The sequence below is a fragment of the Cydia strobilella genome, chromosome 1 (assembly GCF_947568885.1).
Source record: "Cydia strobilella chromosome 1, ilCydStro3.1, whole genome shotgun sequence".
NCBI classification, from domain to species: domain Eukaryota; kingdom Metazoa; phylum Arthropoda; class Insecta; order Lepidoptera; family Tortricidae; genus Cydia; species Cydia strobilella.
The window spans coordinates 12,181,204-12,199,589 of NC_086041.1; the positions used below are offsets into that span (position 1 = coordinate 12,181,204).

At 35.6% G+C, this 18,386-nt stretch overlaps 1 protein-coding gene, 2 long non-coding RNA genes and 1 pseudogene across 13 annotated transcripts in view; 2 read left to right on the forward strand and 2 right to left on the reverse strand.

The window, feature by feature from the left end:
• Window positions 1–18,386, forward strand: part of LOC134746667 (uncharacterized) — a 184,424-nt gene that overhangs the window by 70,449 nt on the left and 95,589 nt on the right. The window lies entirely within an intron of this gene.
• The window catches only part of LOC134746684 (uncharacterized), a 77,358-nt gene that overhangs the window by 56,927 nt on the left and 2,045 nt on the right, over window positions 1–18,386 (reverse strand). The window lies entirely within an intron of this gene.
• LOC134741266 (uncharacterized) lies at window positions 291–12,487 on the reverse strand (annotated as a pseudogene).
• Window positions 14,424–18,386, forward strand: part of LOC134745817 (phosphatidylinositol-binding clathrin assembly protein LAP) — a 72,992-nt gene continuing 69,029 nt past the window's right edge. For 4 of the 11 annotated variants that reach the window (XM_063679959.1, XM_063679964.1, XM_063679928.1 and 1 more), the window contains exon 1: window positions 14,426–14,701. In XM_063679959.1, coding sequence (XP_063536029.1) covers window positions 14,551–14,701 — 151 coding nt within the window. In that variant the 5' untranslated portion in view covers window positions 14,426–14,550. Of the gene's footprint in view, window positions 14,702–18,386 lie in introns of all 11 variants that reach the window. The other 7 variants (XM_063679935.1, XM_063679947.1, XM_063679952.1 and 4 more) reach the window with 3 other exon arrangements.

Consider the following 18,386-nt stretch of genomic DNA (forward strand, 5'->3'; position numbering starts at 1 on the left):
TGATGATGATACAATCATGTTTCCATATATTTCTTTGCTTACCTTTTATTGGTTTAAAACACTATAAGTAATAATTCATTACACTTACTCATTAAAACATACACTTACAGAAACTTAGTTATTTAAGAAAACTTCTCATTTGACTTGTCAAACTTAAAATACTTCCAATCTAGCATTTATAACAAAAACTTAATAAATCATTGAACCAAAAAAGAAGACCATAGCTCAAATGGAGGTAATTTTTTTAGTCTTTCTTATTATTTATCTTCTACTTTTTATCTAGTACAGTGCGTACTTTCAAACTATCGAGTACTACTTATTTGTAGTTGAACTTCTCCCTCGCCTTTTTCCGGTTTTCTCTCTCTGTTGGTCTTCTTCATCCATTTTTGAGTAATGAGATTGGATATGCGATAGCAATTTTTTCTCTCTTGAGAATTTTTCTGGGCACATGTTACAGGAATAAACATTTGCATCTGCTTCGAAGCGTTAGTTTGCGGCGTGGAAGTTGATATTTGTGATTCTTGAATAATGTTGTCTGTAGGTAGAACGTAAGATGGCTGAAGTAAAGGGTCTACATTTATGAACGTAAAAAAGTTATCCTTTGACCGGGTCGAATCATCAGACGATGCATTAAAATGCGGCGTAGGTTCTCCTGTATTTGGTACTGATTTCGGTTTTCTTGGCTTCTTTTTAGGAGGTTCTTCAACTGGCGGCTGGGCTTTAGTAGATATCAAAAGTTTACTCGGATTACCGGTTTTCACTATAGTATACGATTGCTTTTTCATTGCCGGTGTGGGAAATGGGGCTGGTTGCGGGATTACGGGAGGGGGTAAGATATTAGGATTGTGCGAAACTGTTGAGAACAATCCTACTGGATATGGAGGCGCTCCGGAAACATGAGGAGTTATTTCTTCTGCATCATCTAAATTAATAACTTGAGATTGGAAATGGTGATTAAGAACATTTTTAAAAACCTGTTGAGGAACTTCACTAGGTTTTACTGGCGTTAGCTTTGGCCTGATGTCTATGGGTGTCCCTGGTTTTTGTACAATACGGGGAACAGGAATGTCGCGATCAACGTCTTCCATAAGCGTAAAAGTATTGTTTGGCCCTGGCACTAATTTATACCTGCTCTTCAAATTTGGAGCGGCAGGGAATTCAACGGCAGGCATGGCCGTAACAGGAGTTGGTTGAGGTGCTAGAGGACTCGGCTCTCTCGGTGTAACAACCATTCCAACAACAGGGCGTTTAACTTTGCTTGCGGGACCTATTTTAGGCTTAGATTTAACTTCAGGTGCGGATGGTTGGATCGGTTTAGGGATAGATGCTGCAGGCGGGACATCTGTTAAAGGTTGTGCTGGTTTTCGGTCGCCTTCGATCCTCGTATTAATATATTTAACAGTAGTTACTTTAGGCGGTTCTGGAATCGAAGCCAAATTTGTGGTAAAATCAATTTTAGGTATGCCGGTTTTCGCACAAGCATGAGAAATCACAACTTCCTTCTTAAGAAAGTTTCTGTTACATAATTTGCACTGAAAGAGAACACCAACGCCATTCACTTTTATCATGCTAATGTGATCCATAATATCAAAATCTTTGTCTTTTGAGGGAGCACTTTTCACGGCTTCCTGGTTAATTTGTTCTGGTTGTTTAATTTTTATATTGTTATCAGAATCATCTTCTTCGTTGCTGATAACATTTTTCTTAGCTTCAACGTGTGGTTTATTTTGATTAGCTGTTAGCTTACTCTTTTTAATACTGTTTCTTGTCTGTAATGGCTCGTCATCGTCAGATTGAACTTCTATTGGTGACATTTTGTTATTCAAGGATTCAGATTCACGTGTCACCCTTTTGTTTTTTAGCGAATCTAAGGGTTGGTTTCCAACAGGTTTATCGTTTTTAATTTCTAACTTCTCTTGTCTAGTTGATCTTAATCCAATGGTATTATTCGTTTCTCGTTTAACTCTGTTAAGTGGTAAGTCGGATTCATCATCTTCCTCGTCATTCTGAGCAGAAATTGATTTTTTACTTTTGTTTTGCGTTTCGTCAAGTGGCATAGAATTTAAGGGTAAGTCCTCAATTCCTGCCATGGCTTTCTTAATCAAAGCATCACATATTGCATCATTTGAAATATTGGATTTATGCAATTTTTCTTCCCATAGTTTGCTGGTTTGAGTTTTTGGACCAGATCTCCCTAAGGCTTTACGCAAATTTTCTTGAGTTCTTATACATTTTTGTACAAATTCATGTAGCTCCTCGACTTTGGCTGAACAACGGAAGCATATTTTATGAGGAAGGTCATCATATTCAGCAATCTGAAATGAAAAAACAATGTTAGAAAATAATCGAGAGTTCGTTACTTTCGTTAAATTAGCAGATCCAAAAATACATTTCAGAGAGAGTAAAACAAGCGGCATCCCGAAGTTGAACATGTATGACCACCTGCATTAGTAAGATATTATTCATTTCCAATTGTGTTTTATTATTTTTATTTTGTAAAAATTTATTTAATAATGTATTGTAACTTTAAATTTATTAATGTATTACTATTATTATGCTTTAAATTTAATAATGAAAAAAAAAACTATACATTAATTAAAGATTTCCAATTTAAATCTTTTATAAATAAATAAAAAATTGGGGACAATCTTACACAGATCGATCTAGCCCCAAACTAAGCAAATCTTGTAATATGGGTACTAGGCGACGATATACATGTGTACGTATATAGATAAATACATACTTTTATACATAGAAAACAGGAACAACAGATATTTGTTCAGCACACAAATAAATGCCCTTACCGGGATTCGAACCCGGGACCATCGGCTTCATAGGTTGGGTCACTACCCACTAGGCCAGACCGGTCGTCAAAATAATCATAAATTGTAACAATATAAATTGGTCACGGTCAGATCGGTCGTTAATATAAATTGTAATATAGTTTCCCTGATAGCTAAAATGCAATGCAACGATATTGCGATGACTGCTAAGCGGATCAGATTCAGCCCTAAAAGCAATACAAGGTGGTAACATCCGGTTGATTGAACAGTACATAAATAAGTAGCAGAATGAGCAAAGAAATTATCTAAAAGAAAGTATTTTGCTTTAACATTTAGTATTTTTATATGTGGTTTCCTGGTTTCAATAAATGGTCAACTTGTGTCTAAAAAAGGAAAATTATTTATTATACAAATTTAACCATACAGGCCATACAGAGTTGTGTTTGAAAAGTCTTTATTTAACTTTGGCAATGAGATGTCTTGTTTAGGTTAAATCTTACAGGCAAGGTTTGAATCAGTTCCAGGTGTCCGACTTAGCTAAAATTTCTTAATAATAACAATATCACAATGCAATACACAACCAGCGAGAATGCAATAAGCGATATTCCTATCGCCTATTGAAACAAACCTCAGGAGCTCTTAGCGAACACCAGCAAATAGACTTGCCAGCAAATACAAAAGCTAAAGCTTGCATAAGCATAAGCTTGATTGTCCTTTAATGTGGAAACTTTGTCAAAGGACAAAATCTATGTTTATTATTAGGCTAGGATAACACTCATTGGACCATTTGTTGTCTTGAATAAAATAATAATTAATAAATAATAATAAAAGCGGTGGGGGCATTCAATGAAGGAGATCTCAGTTGAGAACTTTGATTATCTGGTGAGCAGTTCACAACTGGAACTTTGGCGATAAGTGCTCTTTTGTTACTCTCTGTTTGAGTCTTAATGAAATAGCGTTTCAAGATAGGAAGTAAGTAAGCGGCTACTGGCTTACTGAATCAAGCCTTTAAGGCTGCCCTTAAGATTATTTAGTCGACTTTGGAGATTTTCATGAAATTAACATGACATTACCAAAAATTCTTCCTTCTCCTCTTCCTCTTTATCCTCTTTTTTGATAAGGAATTAAATTATTTGGCTATCTAAATGGCTACTGGGTGACGTTTTAATTGAAGATAAGTCACACAAGGTCGTGGGACTCGTCGGGATGGCCGTGTCGGAGAGTAATAGCATCAGTAGCCAAACTCAGAAACTTTTGGTAGAAATATTTCAGTCTCATAGAAGAATCTATCAGTGTTATTGAATACGGTAAGAATAGAAGTAAAAAAAAAACATTACAAAAAACAAAACAAAAAAACTATAGAACCATAACGTGTGGTTGAAGTGTGTGGCAAGATTAAGATTATTCAATTATTCATAGAATCATAGACTAATAATACCAGACCGGTAATCCCATTGTCATGCTTGTAACCAAAACGCTGCTTACTTTCGTAATCGACCTGTAGCGGATTTATCAGTACTGTTACTTCACACTGAATGTCGCGAGTGTCGCGACGAACGAAAAGTCTAACGCTAAACCATTTTCAGCTAATATTATAACCGGAACTCTATTTTCAACTTCTTCCGCTTGTAATATTAGTTGTAAATTGTTGACCAATACATTTTTCGTATGTTTCGTATGTTGTGTTTCGTATGTTAGATGTAGTGTACGCACACCTGTGACATCTAGTGTCAAGTAGCGGTATTGATAAATCCGGTATATACCCAACGCTAGATGTCGACTACGAAGATAAACAGCGTTTGGTTACAAGCATGTCAAGGGGTTGGGCGGTCTAGTGCTTTTAGTCTATGAATTAAATTAAACGCAATCTTACTACGTACAAAAATGACGTAATGCTCTGATTTGGAGTGCAAAAACACTAACTAAACAACAAAAATCACCCATGGAGGCATTTCATAGAAATTTGGTTAATTTTTTAACACTCAGGGTTATAGAACAAACTATTTTTTGAAGTGAAAACTTCTTTAGCGGCGCTGTGCATTTTTTGTGATGGGGAAAAAATGTTAAACTCGCGACAGGTCACGTGACCGACAGATTGAAAATTCGTAAGACGGACACTTGACCTGATCGAAATTATGGATGGAAGTTGATTTTTCTGAGAGATAAACTTTTTAATGTTAAATAATTGTAATAGGTCTGAAGTGTTAATTTTTTTATGTAATATAAATTGTTCTGTTTGTGTACGATAGCGCAATAAATGAATATTGTATTTTACTACATAAATGATAGTACTTTTATACTGAATTAAATCAATTCGTGCAAAATTATTCCCTAACCATTCCGAAATATCAAAAATGCACAACGTATTCAAGTTTTTGCTTCTGCCGGCACTCCCTGAGTGCAACCCGTTGTTTTTTTTATGGCAGGCCATGTGGGTTGCCGGCCGCCTCAAAAAAATCGAATCCAGAAGGCCGCTGTGATATTTAGTAACTTTATCGGCAGGCCAAGTAGGCCGCCGGCGGCCCACATTGATTCTGTTGTAGCAGACCAGTATGATTTTTTAACAACTTTACCCGCAGGCCACGAGGGTCGCCGGCGTACCAAAAGCAGAAACTCATAATCATAATACATTTTTAGTTCTTGACAAGTCAACGTTTTCACACAGCAGGCCAAATTTTCCATTGACCAATTTTTGGAACCCGGCATTCATAAATTGGTCACGCGCCTGGACTGGACGGACACGTCCGTAAACCAACACTGTAAATCCGCATGGATATACTGCACAGCTTTTAGAAAAAAAAAGACATTTTGTATTGCCCACCCCAGTTCGTAGCATGTAAAGCCAGTGCGCAGAATCGCAGATACAAAAAAAAACACACACACGTACATATATTTTATACCTTTATTAATTTTCCCCAATGTGCTCGGAAATATTCACCTTATTGTAGCAAAAATAGTTCTTCTTTATGGTCTAACTCAAAATTGTAAGAATTGAAAGAAAGAATTGTTTTAGCGGACATACAACAAACTATGTCAACATATTTTTAATAATGTTAATATCCAGAGAGGAAAATGAGGACTACGTTAGTATGAAAAGACGATTTCGCGCGGCCGCGGTGTATCCTCTTAAATTGATTTTTTAGAAAAAATACAAATTACTAGTTTTATTTCTACGAACTCAAAGTTGATTCTAGACATTCTAGTAGTCTTTAAAGCCTGACCAGTAATATATGATCATGCGCCATGTTGCGTTCATTGGAACTAATTTCTTACACTGGCAATAATTTTAATGATAGGTTGTCACTGTTGTCAGTGTCATTGTGGCGGTTTACTTGATTAATACTTAAGTGTTGAATATTAAACAACAAATGAAAAAAAAATGCCCAAAACTATACATAGTCAAGAGCGAAACATTGTAAATAATGTAAATAATAAACTGCTGGAAAAGAACCGTTCGGGAAATTAAAATATTATTATAGTTAATAAGTAACAAAAATGAGTGTGTTTGAATTGAAAAATATTTACTATGGGTTTGGAGACGATCAATCTTGTTCATTGACAATGTACCAGAACCTATGTAAGGTTACGGAATATACCTACTTTTTTTACCTACGCAGTAACATGATCATCATCATCATCATGGTGGCCTTTTGGTGATCCAATGGTGATCATTCTCTCATTCTCATTCATTCTCATAGACGAATTCTTTTTCAGCTATAGAGCTCTGAGCTGAGCTGAGCTGAGCTGATGGTGTGGCCACACCATTTGGTACATTATGACTAAATTAAATATAACTATCTGCAGTAATTATAGTCATTAATAAAATTTCTAGGTAAATCAGGCATCGATTCAAGGATTACGAGAGTAGGACGTTCCTCCTGAGGTATTAGGCTGACAAAGAAAAGCAAACCAAAAACAAAAAAGAAGATACAATTAGACGATTTTGACCTATATGTGTGATACGTAAGAAAATACATGAATTTATACGGTAAAAAAGAAGTACCTACCGACAATAAAAAAATGTGGACACCGAATATTTGGATTCTGATTTTGACTACGGTGAATAAAAGTATGTAAGTCAAAATAACGAGTTGCCAATCCACATTGTTCAGACTATACTGAACTGTTGCCATATAAATGAGAATAATAGCGCCCTCTTGACAATGATCATATATTCCTGGTCAGGCTTTACCCACGTCTAACCTGGGCATTGTAAATTGGAAATATATTGGCACCTTGATAACACAAAACTCAAGGGCAACGCCATAAAAGAGACCGTCGATTTTGTTAAATGAAAACAAAAGAAATGTCTGGTTGAGTTTTAAATGACACAAATAAAACTTCATAATTTGAAAACAGAAGGAAAGTTACCTATTTTTGACGCCGTACCACGCGTAAGCCTATTCTGCATCTGCATTATACGAGAAGAGGAGTCGCAATATGAAAATATGGTAATTCTATTTTTGTGGGATCATTGCGTACCACGTGGCCTGCCGGTAAAGTGTTCACTTTGGCACGCCGGCCGCCCACATGGCCGGCTGAGAAAGCCAATTAAACCTGATGAAAAATCATAGTGGCCTGCGGCACTGGAACTTTTGTGGGCAGCCGGCGTACCATGTGGACTGCTGAGAGTTAAGATAAATAATTTAGAACTTATTTAAGGAAATATACAACAATTGCCTTTTTTGGAAGGCTCAAGTGTAAAAGGGATAGAGTATAATAATCATAATAATAGATGCTGGTTGCGACATCTCTTGTGAAGTAGCCAAAATTTGGTGTGTGTAGCTCGGCTACTTGACGTTAAATAGCATTTTCATCAAAAGTAAAACGCGTAGTGTAATTTCGACAATATTTCCTTGACTAAAGTTCCAATTATTGTGACGGGCGAGAGCTCATAAGAATGTGAAATCATTTTAAAATAAGATAGTATTTCCAATCATCTCGCAAGATATAGTTGTGTTTGTGAATGTAGTAGTGGGCTTGTTGGCGACAACAGTTTTCATAATAATCTAGGTTTATTTCGTCAATAATGAAATGTCTCCAATATTCCCTTCCCGGTTCCCGCAAAGCAAATATTTCTGCAAACTTGCCACACACATCATTTTAATAATAACAGCGAAAGTTTCGGTGTGTTACCTACATAAAATTTTAAATCTTAATTTAGGAATAAATAAAGCCATGAGACATGTAATAATCACTATTTGAAGACGTCAATAAGAAACATTTATATTAGATTATGTAAAACCGGGTCACTCACGTATTATTAAGTGGAATAGCTCGACATGTTTCGGTCCAATTTACGAGGACCGTCTTCACGGAGATACGACACGTCTTCACTGGTCGAGGGTGCGGCGTGTACTGCGGGCCAAAGCCCGACTCGCCCGGCCGCTCACGACAGACGGCGTCGGCGGTGCCGGCGACGTCACCGTTGCGAGGATGGCTCTACCCTCCGTATTGCGTTTGTCAAATGTCGGATCGCACACAACACTCACTGAGTCACTTGCTAAAGGCCGGTCCACACTGACCACCGACGCAGTACCCAAAACCGTTTTTCAACTAAGCGGCACCGACCAACCACTGTCACGATTGAAATTCGGATAACGACTGATCTCAATAGCCTCCCGTATTTTTCGTTGAACGAAGAACTTTTCTCGCGCCAGAACGGTTACCCTATCAAACCTAATATAGTGCGTCGCGTCCTAATCCAGTACGTGTTCTGTCACTGCGGAGCTTTGGCCGTCCCGGTTTTTTATACTGCGTATGTGCTCAGAAAGTCTCGTCGAAATGTTCTGGCCGGTCTCCCCAATATAATACTAAGCCACAGGAGCACGGAATCCCGTACACCCCAGGAACATTTAAGGGCTCCTTGTCCTTTGGCAAACGCATCCACTGTCTGAGCTGCGCGTGCGAGCGGAAAATCGTCTTAATGCTATATCTACGGCGTAACAAGTGTCCGATCTTATCCATCACACCCTTAATGTAAGGCAAGAGATCGGCTGTCTTTCCACCACAGGCGGTCGTGGGCGCGCAGATGCATTCGCAATTAGATTACTGTGCCTCCAGTTGTAACCGTTACATGTCGAGCTATTCGACTTAAAATACGTGAGTTACAGTTAATTTTGAAATAATAACAATTGTGATTAAAAAGACTGATTATCTCTAATATGGTCGTTTATTTCTTCTTTTCATAGTAGTAAAAAAAAACTACAAAATCCGGATTTTATCCGAAGTTCGGATTTCGGCCGAGCCATTATCCGAAAATCCGGATTTCCCAAATGGGGGCCGGATTTGCAATCCCTAACTAAAGTTTTAAGTTTCCAAAGTTTTTATTCCTTACTTATTGTTTTTATTATTTTTTCGCAACTGTATTAAAAAACGTCGTTCGATACACGCGCGGAAATGCTTTCCGCACTAGCATCGAAATGTACTATTGTGATAGGCCAACTATTTGTTACATATTTGTCTATTGCAATACTTATCGGGTTATTCCCACTAGTTACCACCAAGTTGATTTTTTCCCACCTTTTACCAGTGGTAACTACTGGGAAAAAAATTCCCAGTAGATACCACCAGACCGAGTTGGTGGTAACTACTGGGAATTATTTTCTCTATCGACTGGGAAAGGTGGGATTTTTTTTCCCAGTAGTTACCACCAAAATTTTGTTAGAGTTCAATACTAATAAAAACAGCATAAATAGTATATTATAATGGCGTTATTCATAAACGCGTTACTGGGCTGAATTAGCTATGAATTGTTTGTCTTTATCTGTCATGTTGACTTATGTATTTGTAAGAAAGGGATAATTTAACTAAATCAGGCCCGTAAAGTTTTATGAATAAGGGGGTAAATATAGTGATTTAATAAATAATTATGTGTTTCAGTAGACTGCCTTATAAGCGATCAAAAATATTAAAACAGTTTAACCGGTACAAGTGCAATAACTAAATATATGTAAGGATAAATTTAATCATCCATTTAGATTACTTTTCAAGTCATTTTATTAAAAAGTTTACTTTTTAGTATTTTTGATCATTTTCAAGGCAGTTTACTGAAATTAAAACCTAATCAATTTATAATAATTTATTAAAGCATCAATTTTTTTTTTAATTGGCCTTGTCATACATTTTACCTGGTCTGATGTTGATATTTGTATGTGAGTCAAATTTTTTTCGCGATTTCGGTATTGGTTCCATGGTAAAACTTTCTCAGTATGACCTATATATTTACCCCGTAAATTATTGCAGGTGACTATAAAAAAACAGCCTGTATTTATACTGTTTTTATTAGTATTGAACTCTAAGAAAATTTTGGTGATAACTACTGGTAAAGAAACCCTATCTTTTACCAGTGGTAACTACTGGGAAAAATAATTCCCAGTAGTTACCAGTGGTAAAAGGTGGGAAAAAAAATCCCAGTAAGTACCACTGGTAACAACTTGATGGTAACTAGTGGGAATAACCCAACTTTTCTAGTAACCTATGTACTTAACAGGGGATCAAACAACCAAAAAAACCGGCCAAGTGCGAGTCGGACTCGCGTTCCAAGGGTTCCGTACATTACACAATTTAAACAATGTATATTTTATGTGAAACATGAGTGAAATGTCTTTAAAAAACCCGTAGGGGTCAGATCAAAAACTAAGTAATTAAGTCCGACTCACGCTTGACTGCACATTTCTAATAGGTTTCCTGTGATCTATAGGTAAAGATCTATTTTGTATATTTTTTTCAAAATTTTAGACCCAGTAGTTTCGGAGATAAAGGAATGATTTGAATTTGATTTCTTTCTGGTCATTTTTTGTTTATCCTAAAATTATAAAACTGTTTATCCTAAAATTATAAAAAAGATATATTTGAGATTCTCATAATGGGCTCTTTCATTTGATATGTAACACAATATAGTTTGAAAAACTTTATTTTTTAATTTTCTCATTAACCCCCCAAAAGTTTTCCCGTGTTTAAAATTCATTTGTTTACGTTACATGTCCGTCTTTGGGTCATAAACTTACATATGTATACCAAATTTTAACTTAATTGGTCCAGTAGTTTCGGAGAAAATAGGCTGTGACAGACGGACAGACAGACACAGACAGACAGACAGACAGACAGATAGACAGACAGACAGACGCACGAGTGATCCTATAAGGGTTCTGTTTTTTCCTTTTGAGGTACGGAACCCTAAAAAGGGACATATATTATGATTACTTAAATGAGTTTTTGTTACTATAACTACTGCGAGATAAGTTATTAGTGTTATTGCTATTAGACTAGATCATTTTCTGAAAAAAGCGTACTAAAGTTAGACCAAGACAAGTCTGCAACAATTTTGATAGCACACGCAGTGTTATTTTAAACGTCAAACTTCTATGAAATTATGACATCATACTCCCCGGCAGAACCCCCACTCTGGTCCAATGGTCATCCGGCCTGGGAATGAAACCATAAAATACCCAATAGTCTGGTATTCGGCACTGAATGTGGTAATATATGTATACTATACAAATATTACATAAATAAAAAGTGGCATTATTGGCAAAACAATCATGAAGTCAATCCTGTTTATTCACTGCAAGACATTACAAGACATAAGCTGGGAATGACACTAAACTAGATTGAGGCAGAAGGCATCAAGAGATGTGACAAGACCTTGTGAAGGCCTTCTATACCACTATGGTATCATAAGAAGAGAATAACAACAACAAATATCATTACATATTTAAAAATCCTCTGCCGCGTCTGTCTGTATGTATGTTTGTGATAAACTAAAAACTACTGAATGGATTTTCATGCGGATTTCACCTATTAATAGTGATTCTTGAGGAAGGTTTAGGTGTATAATTTGTTAAGGATTTGTGTAACCCGCGCGAAGCCAGAGCGGGTTGCTAGTGTCATAATAATTATTATGTATAACTGGTACATGTGTACAATGTTTGGTATATCAGTTTGTAATATCACATTGATAAAGGAAAGTCAAACTGACTACAAAAAAAAGTTTTACCACCACAATACCACTTCATTCATAGAAATCCTTAAAATACTTATCAATTTAAGTTTACATACATATAATATATAAATCATTTTGATTAGACCTAAGAATGGTGTACTTTATTGTAAAATGTACATACAGTATGTGTTCTATTTAGTTATGGTATGTGTATACAATTTGACACTGCTGAATTAAATTATATACAATGGTCAATGTCTTACCACGAATGGCATCAGTTCTTGGGTTTTCTTAGCAGTTAATGTTTCAGGGTCGAAGATGTTAAGAAATGGGCCATCTTTTGTCTCGCAGAGTCTACAAACTTTTAATAGGACTGGCTGAGCAACTGAACTCAAAGCTGCCGCAATGGCTTCTTCTGTGTTGATCGTGTCAACACCTGGTGTTTTAGTCACAGTCCCAGGTGACTCGACGGCGAGAGCCGGTTTCGCTGACTTCGCTTTAGATCTTTTCTTTGCCATTTTGTCTGGCCACTAGAATGCACAGTCTATAGAGTTCGCGTAAGTAGTCCGATATCAAATGACTTCAATGTTTAGGTACTTATTACCAATTACCTAAGTATGCACTCATTACATCCGAATTGTTTAATGAATCAAAGCATTTTAAACAGCAATCTAAAACGAATACACATGGTCAGCAGGAGAGAACATAATCACGATAAGTCATAAAGAAAACAATATTGGCCGCAATAATGTTTGTTCCTCATGTTGCCATTATCGGCATTTTATTCGTTCGATTCGGTTCGTGTCGTGCCGGACGGTTCGGTTTCTTTTTGGTCGATTGGTTCGATACTATATACTATGTCTATGGTTAGATCAAAGCAACCATAGACAACTTCTGTCAATTCTGACATAGAAAGAAGACGTATATGGACATGAACCATAGAGGTAGAGGTATAATAATATAGAGACGAAATGGGGGAGGGGCAGCAAATAACCAGACCAAATTACGTAGGTTGTTTCTGGTATGTTGTCAGGAATGTTAGTTTTTTTTAATTTTGTCGCATTGCGTATGTTCTGTCCCTCACGGTCGCACGGGTGCACGTCTATATAAAGTACTAGGTGTATGGACTAGGTACTTCAGTGTATGGTGGCGCCGCCTATTTACTGTTTTTTACGGTCACTTTTTGATACATGAAGATTCGTTTCCTTACCTCTACCTTCGATGGTATAGAAAGGATGCCAATCTCTTATGGCAGAATTGTTGCAAAAGTGACCGCTTTCAGCTTTAAATAATAGTTCCTAATCTCTCCGGTGGCGCCAGTTAGGCTCTGGGACATGAGTATAACATGAACCATATAAGGCAACAAATAACCCGACCAAATTACGTAGGTTGTTTTTGGTAGTATTTCGGTGTATGGTGGCGCCGCCTAATTACTGTTTTTTGATGGACACTTTTCATACATAGAGATTTGGCTCCTTTATATAGTCTCCATGCAATTGACATTTCATTTCGAATAAAACCTCATCTCGACTGATATTAGAATAGAGGTCAAATCAAACTGCAATAATATATATTTAGCTATTAGTGTATTTCTTTGTTTTTCAGAGATGTTCGAAATTTGAATAAAATAATATTATCGAAATCGATGTTATTATTTAGCAATAATAACATTTTCACAGATAAAAAATTTGCTGTACCAAAACAGTTTATCTAATGTTGGCCATTATTTACGGATTTTGAAGGCATCATAGAGAGTTTATGATATGTGTAGATAAAATAAATTATTTCACACCATGCATGAAATAAAGCACCAGATAATTATTAGAAAAACATAGATAGCAGTTATTTTGTAAACACAATTTCTATTTAATCCATTGGATTGAAGTAGGTATAAAAAGTAGGTTAGTTGACCGTGACGTCACGATGTAAATTTTCATATAAATTCCATATTAGCAAATCGTTTTGACAGTTCTAAAAAAGCAACTGATTTGACTAGGTAGTAGAATACCCTATTGTTATCAGGCTTAGGCTTTCGCCCAGTCGCCTGTGGGTCGTCTACCTGGAACGTCATTAGTGCTTGTGCGTGTCGTGTTGATATCATTGACTTTTTTGTGTTATCATGTCGGTTCCCCATCTTCTGTTAAAATAAATAACACGTGCTTGATGTGCTACATAATAGCATTGTAATTTTTTTTTCTTTAAAGACTGATTGTTATTATTTAATTGTTAATTTGCGAATAAAATTTTAATTTTTGTCATACAAAACACACTGATTTCAGTACGTTAATTTCAAATAAATCCTACTATCCATGAAAATAGCCTTTTTATAACGAATCCTTGTAGAACGTAACTTTTTTATACATATCCGTACTATCCGAAATATCCGGATATCCGGATCAGTCAAATTTTAATATCCGAAATATCCGGATCTGAAAAATTGACGGATGTTGCAAACCTTAGATGTGAGTTGGCGATAGTGGCGATACCTAGTATAGTATACCTCCATCTAGTCTCACGTATTGCGGCGTCCCTCTCATCAATTACTAAATTATTAAGGATGGTGTAACAAGCCCTTAATCCCGATTGCGATCAGTCACTTTCTTTCTGAAAGTAGAGTATTATTTTCCATCCCGATTTTGTACAATTTTTTAATTACATATGTCTTTTATTATCTGGCAATACTTTTCTGTACCCGCCATCTTGAATTTAGTATTGTGCCAGTCGGGGGGGTGGTGACATATTTTATTTAACCCGTCATCACCATAATTTTGTGAATTTGTTGAAAAAAGGAAAATTAGTGCCGTGTCGAGGTGTGGATAGTTTATGTCAGGACTGAACGTGAAAATGGCGGGTCAGACTATAAACGATAGGCTTTTAGCCGCTCGCCACAGTATAGCCGGGCAAGGCTTAGCAAAATCGGTATGCAAAGCCACTACGGAAGAAATGATCGCACCCAAAAAGAAACATTTAGATTGTAAGTACTGTTTCTACTATGTTTCTGCATGACTGTTATCAGTAGGTAGGACTGTATAGCTTTCCGTTCGATATAGTATGGACTTGTCACTCATTCGTTCCAAGTTATTGGTCGATAAATTTGAATTCTACGATATCGCTTCTTCTTGAATGGTGTAATTATGCTTTTTGGTGAATAAATTGGCTGAAGAACTTAATAACTTTAACTTAATGTCTATTGGAAGTTATCAATCAACAACTATAATGTTTTAATTATTTCGAAACAATTTTGATCCCACGAATTGACATAGATTCTTGTATTATGTCATGAGAGATTGGAGGATAGTAGTTCATTCGATGAAAAAAACTTGATTGTATTCATACCTGTTTATGTAAGAACCTTGATTAATGATTACACACATACTGAAATGAGACAGGTAATCTCTTTATACTAATGTATAGACAACCTCATACACCTTGTTTACTTTACTTAATATGTCAACCAAAACGTGTAAACATAATTAATTTTATGAAATAAAACTATGAAAACAGATTATATCGCGTATATTGAATTTATAATACATCCCGACGTTTCGAACTCTTTACAGCGTTCGTTACCCGTTGACCACGAACGCTGTAAAGAGTTCGAAACGTCGGGATGTATTATAAATTCAATATACGCGATATAATCCGTTTTCATAGTTTTATTTCATGAGTAACTATCGCGGTAACCGAAGACAATATTATAATTAATTTTATTTATTTATTTTCATAATACAGTCAAACTTGCATAAGGTAGAACTGGATAAAAGAGAAACCTCTATTAGCAAGAGTAATTATAATAAAAATAAAAATAAATAAATAAATAAAATAGCCTTTATTTACAACACAAAGAACAGTTTCACATTAACTCTACATATTTTATTTATTATCTCTAAGAGTAATTAATTGTAAGGTCCTATAATTTTTGCTCTAGATTACTTCTATTAAAAGTAAAAAAAGTAAAGTAAATCATTAGCGAAAGATACAAACCTCTTTAAGAGAGAGTTTTTGTTCCGTTCGAACCTCTGTACCAGTGAGCGACTCTTCCTTGGCCTCTATAAGGGAAAATCCTTTGTAATTATTATCTGTTATTTTTGATACTTTCCCATTTTGGTGCATCTGACCATTTTTTTATTGTTTTTAAAAAAGGGTTTATCTCTTAGTTCATTGTTTTTAGGGTTCCGTACCCAAAGGGTAAAAACGTGACCCTATTACTAAGACCCCTGTCCGTCTGTCTGACTGTGATAGCTAGACAGTTGAAATTTTCACAGATGATGTATTTCTGTACAATTTTGGTGTTTGACGATCCTTTTGTGAATTCTTATTATCAAGTTTGACATATCTATAATAATTCAATGTTTTTAAGAATAATAATAACTGCATCAATAAATTGCTCTGATATTTAGATTAAGGTAATATTTAAAACTTGACAATTTAAAAGTGCTTGTTGCTAGGCCTAAAAACAGAATAAAATAAATATTTAAGTGGGGCTCCCATACAACAAACGTGATTTTTTTGCCGTTTTTTTGCGTAATGGTACGGAACCCTTCATGTGCTAGTCCGACTCGCACTTGGCCGGTTTTGATCCTTTTGAGAAAAACAAATGTGCATTGTGAACCGATATTTCCGATCAAACTTGCTCAGTTCCTAGGTATTGATTGTGTAGAATAGTTGAACACATTCTAGGAATGTTAAATGAAAAATAAGTGTTAACGATAAACATTGCAATATCTTTCGAGAACGGGAAATCAGGAAAACAAAATTCACACTAAATTTGGTTTCCATAAATATTAGCTGTATTGAACAAGTAATTTTAGTTATAGAACATTTATCACTGCAACTTATTTTTCAAACCTGCCTAAGCGAGAAATATCTGATCCCTTACCTCTAAGAGTGAGAAACGCAGATTAGAGAGAAACCTCTATGAGCAAGAAAAATATTCTGGCCCCTTGAGCTCTTGCTTGTACAGGTTTGACTGTAACATATTTTTGCTGCTGGCGGTAGGCTGCTGGATATCATGTGCAACTTGTAAAATCAAAATCAAATTAATACTATCTAGTAATTGGCCATTTAAGTACCTAGGTAGTTCATTTGCATGATATGAGTTAAACCCAAACTATGGATATATGTGTATTATGTGTAACATCATGGATAACCTTTATATTCATATATATAAGATAAGTAAATATTACCTTTGTACTTGTGAATTCTGCTATGGGCACTGTTAGATTTTGGAAAAAGGAAACCTACATGTTGAAGAACGGCTGAATCATGCCATTTATCGCATTTAAGAGACTAATGATTGCATCATTTTAGTTTTAGGGTGGTTTTTAAGGTTTTTAATTTTGTAACCAGCAGAATTATGTTTAAAAAACATAACAATATTAACAAATACTATTACTTATTTTGTGCTAAGTGCCACAGCTTTTTAAAGTTCTTATTAATGTCATAAGGTCAATAGTGACAACATTGAGCGTATTTTTGCATTTTGTAATTTTTCCTCAGTCACCCGTTGACCACGAACGCTGTAAAGAGTTCGAAACGTCGGGATGTATTATAAATTCAATATACGCGATATAATCCGTTTTCATAGTTTTATTTCATGAGTAACTATCGCGGTAACCGAAGACAATATTATTGAGCAAGTAATTAATAACCTTATAAGGTTTAATACAATATTTTCTTGTGCATAAAAATAATACAAAGGTAGTAAATAAGTAAAAGTACTAAATTTGTTTAGCGGTTTCAGCATGAAGAGGTAACAGACAGTGAGACAGACAGATAAGAGTTACTTTTGCATACAAATGTAATTATTGGGGTTATTTAAATACTAGCTTTTGCCCGCGACTTCGTCTGCGTGGACTTAGTAGCGGGACTTAAAGTAAGTATAGCGCCTGGAAAAATTCTCATAGCAATTATTCAATTTGAGCATATTATATATAAGATAAGGTAAGATAAGATAAGGTAAGGTAAGATAACATAAGATAAGATAGGATAAGAGAATAGAAGAGAAGAGATAAAAGAAGTGAAGAGAGGAAAAGAGAAAATAAATTTTTGGGGTCTCCGGGACTCAAACTACCTCCATACCCAATTTCATGTAAATCGGTTTAGTGCGTATTGATTCCCCATACAAATTTTCACCCCCCTAAAGGGCGATTTCTGGAATAATCACTACCCTATGTCCTCCCCCGGGACTCGAACTATCTCTACGTCAAATTTCAACTCAATTGCTTCAGCGGTTTAATAATAATAATATAATTTCTTTATTCAGATTTCTATGATCCATTGGTTAGGTACATAATCACTTAAAATCTATTGTTAATGTTTGTAAAAAATTAATAACAAGTACATTAAATTAAAATAATTAAATTAAAAATATAAATTTAAATTTGACAAAATCAGCTACCCATGACCATTAAATTGTGTAAAATGTTTGTGCATGGGAGAGTCAGGCTTTTCTACAAACATTTTTAGGATGCCGTTAGAGCTGCTCCGCATCCTACTAACTAGCGAGGCAGTTCTTTTACGCACTATGGCGTGAAACCCATCTGTGCGTGCCTCCGCAAACATTTTAGAAGCACTGCAGAAGCGGAGCAGCTTCAACAACGCCCGAAAGCCGTTATTATATTGAACCCTCAGGGCACTGAGCGCCTTCTGAGTGCAGT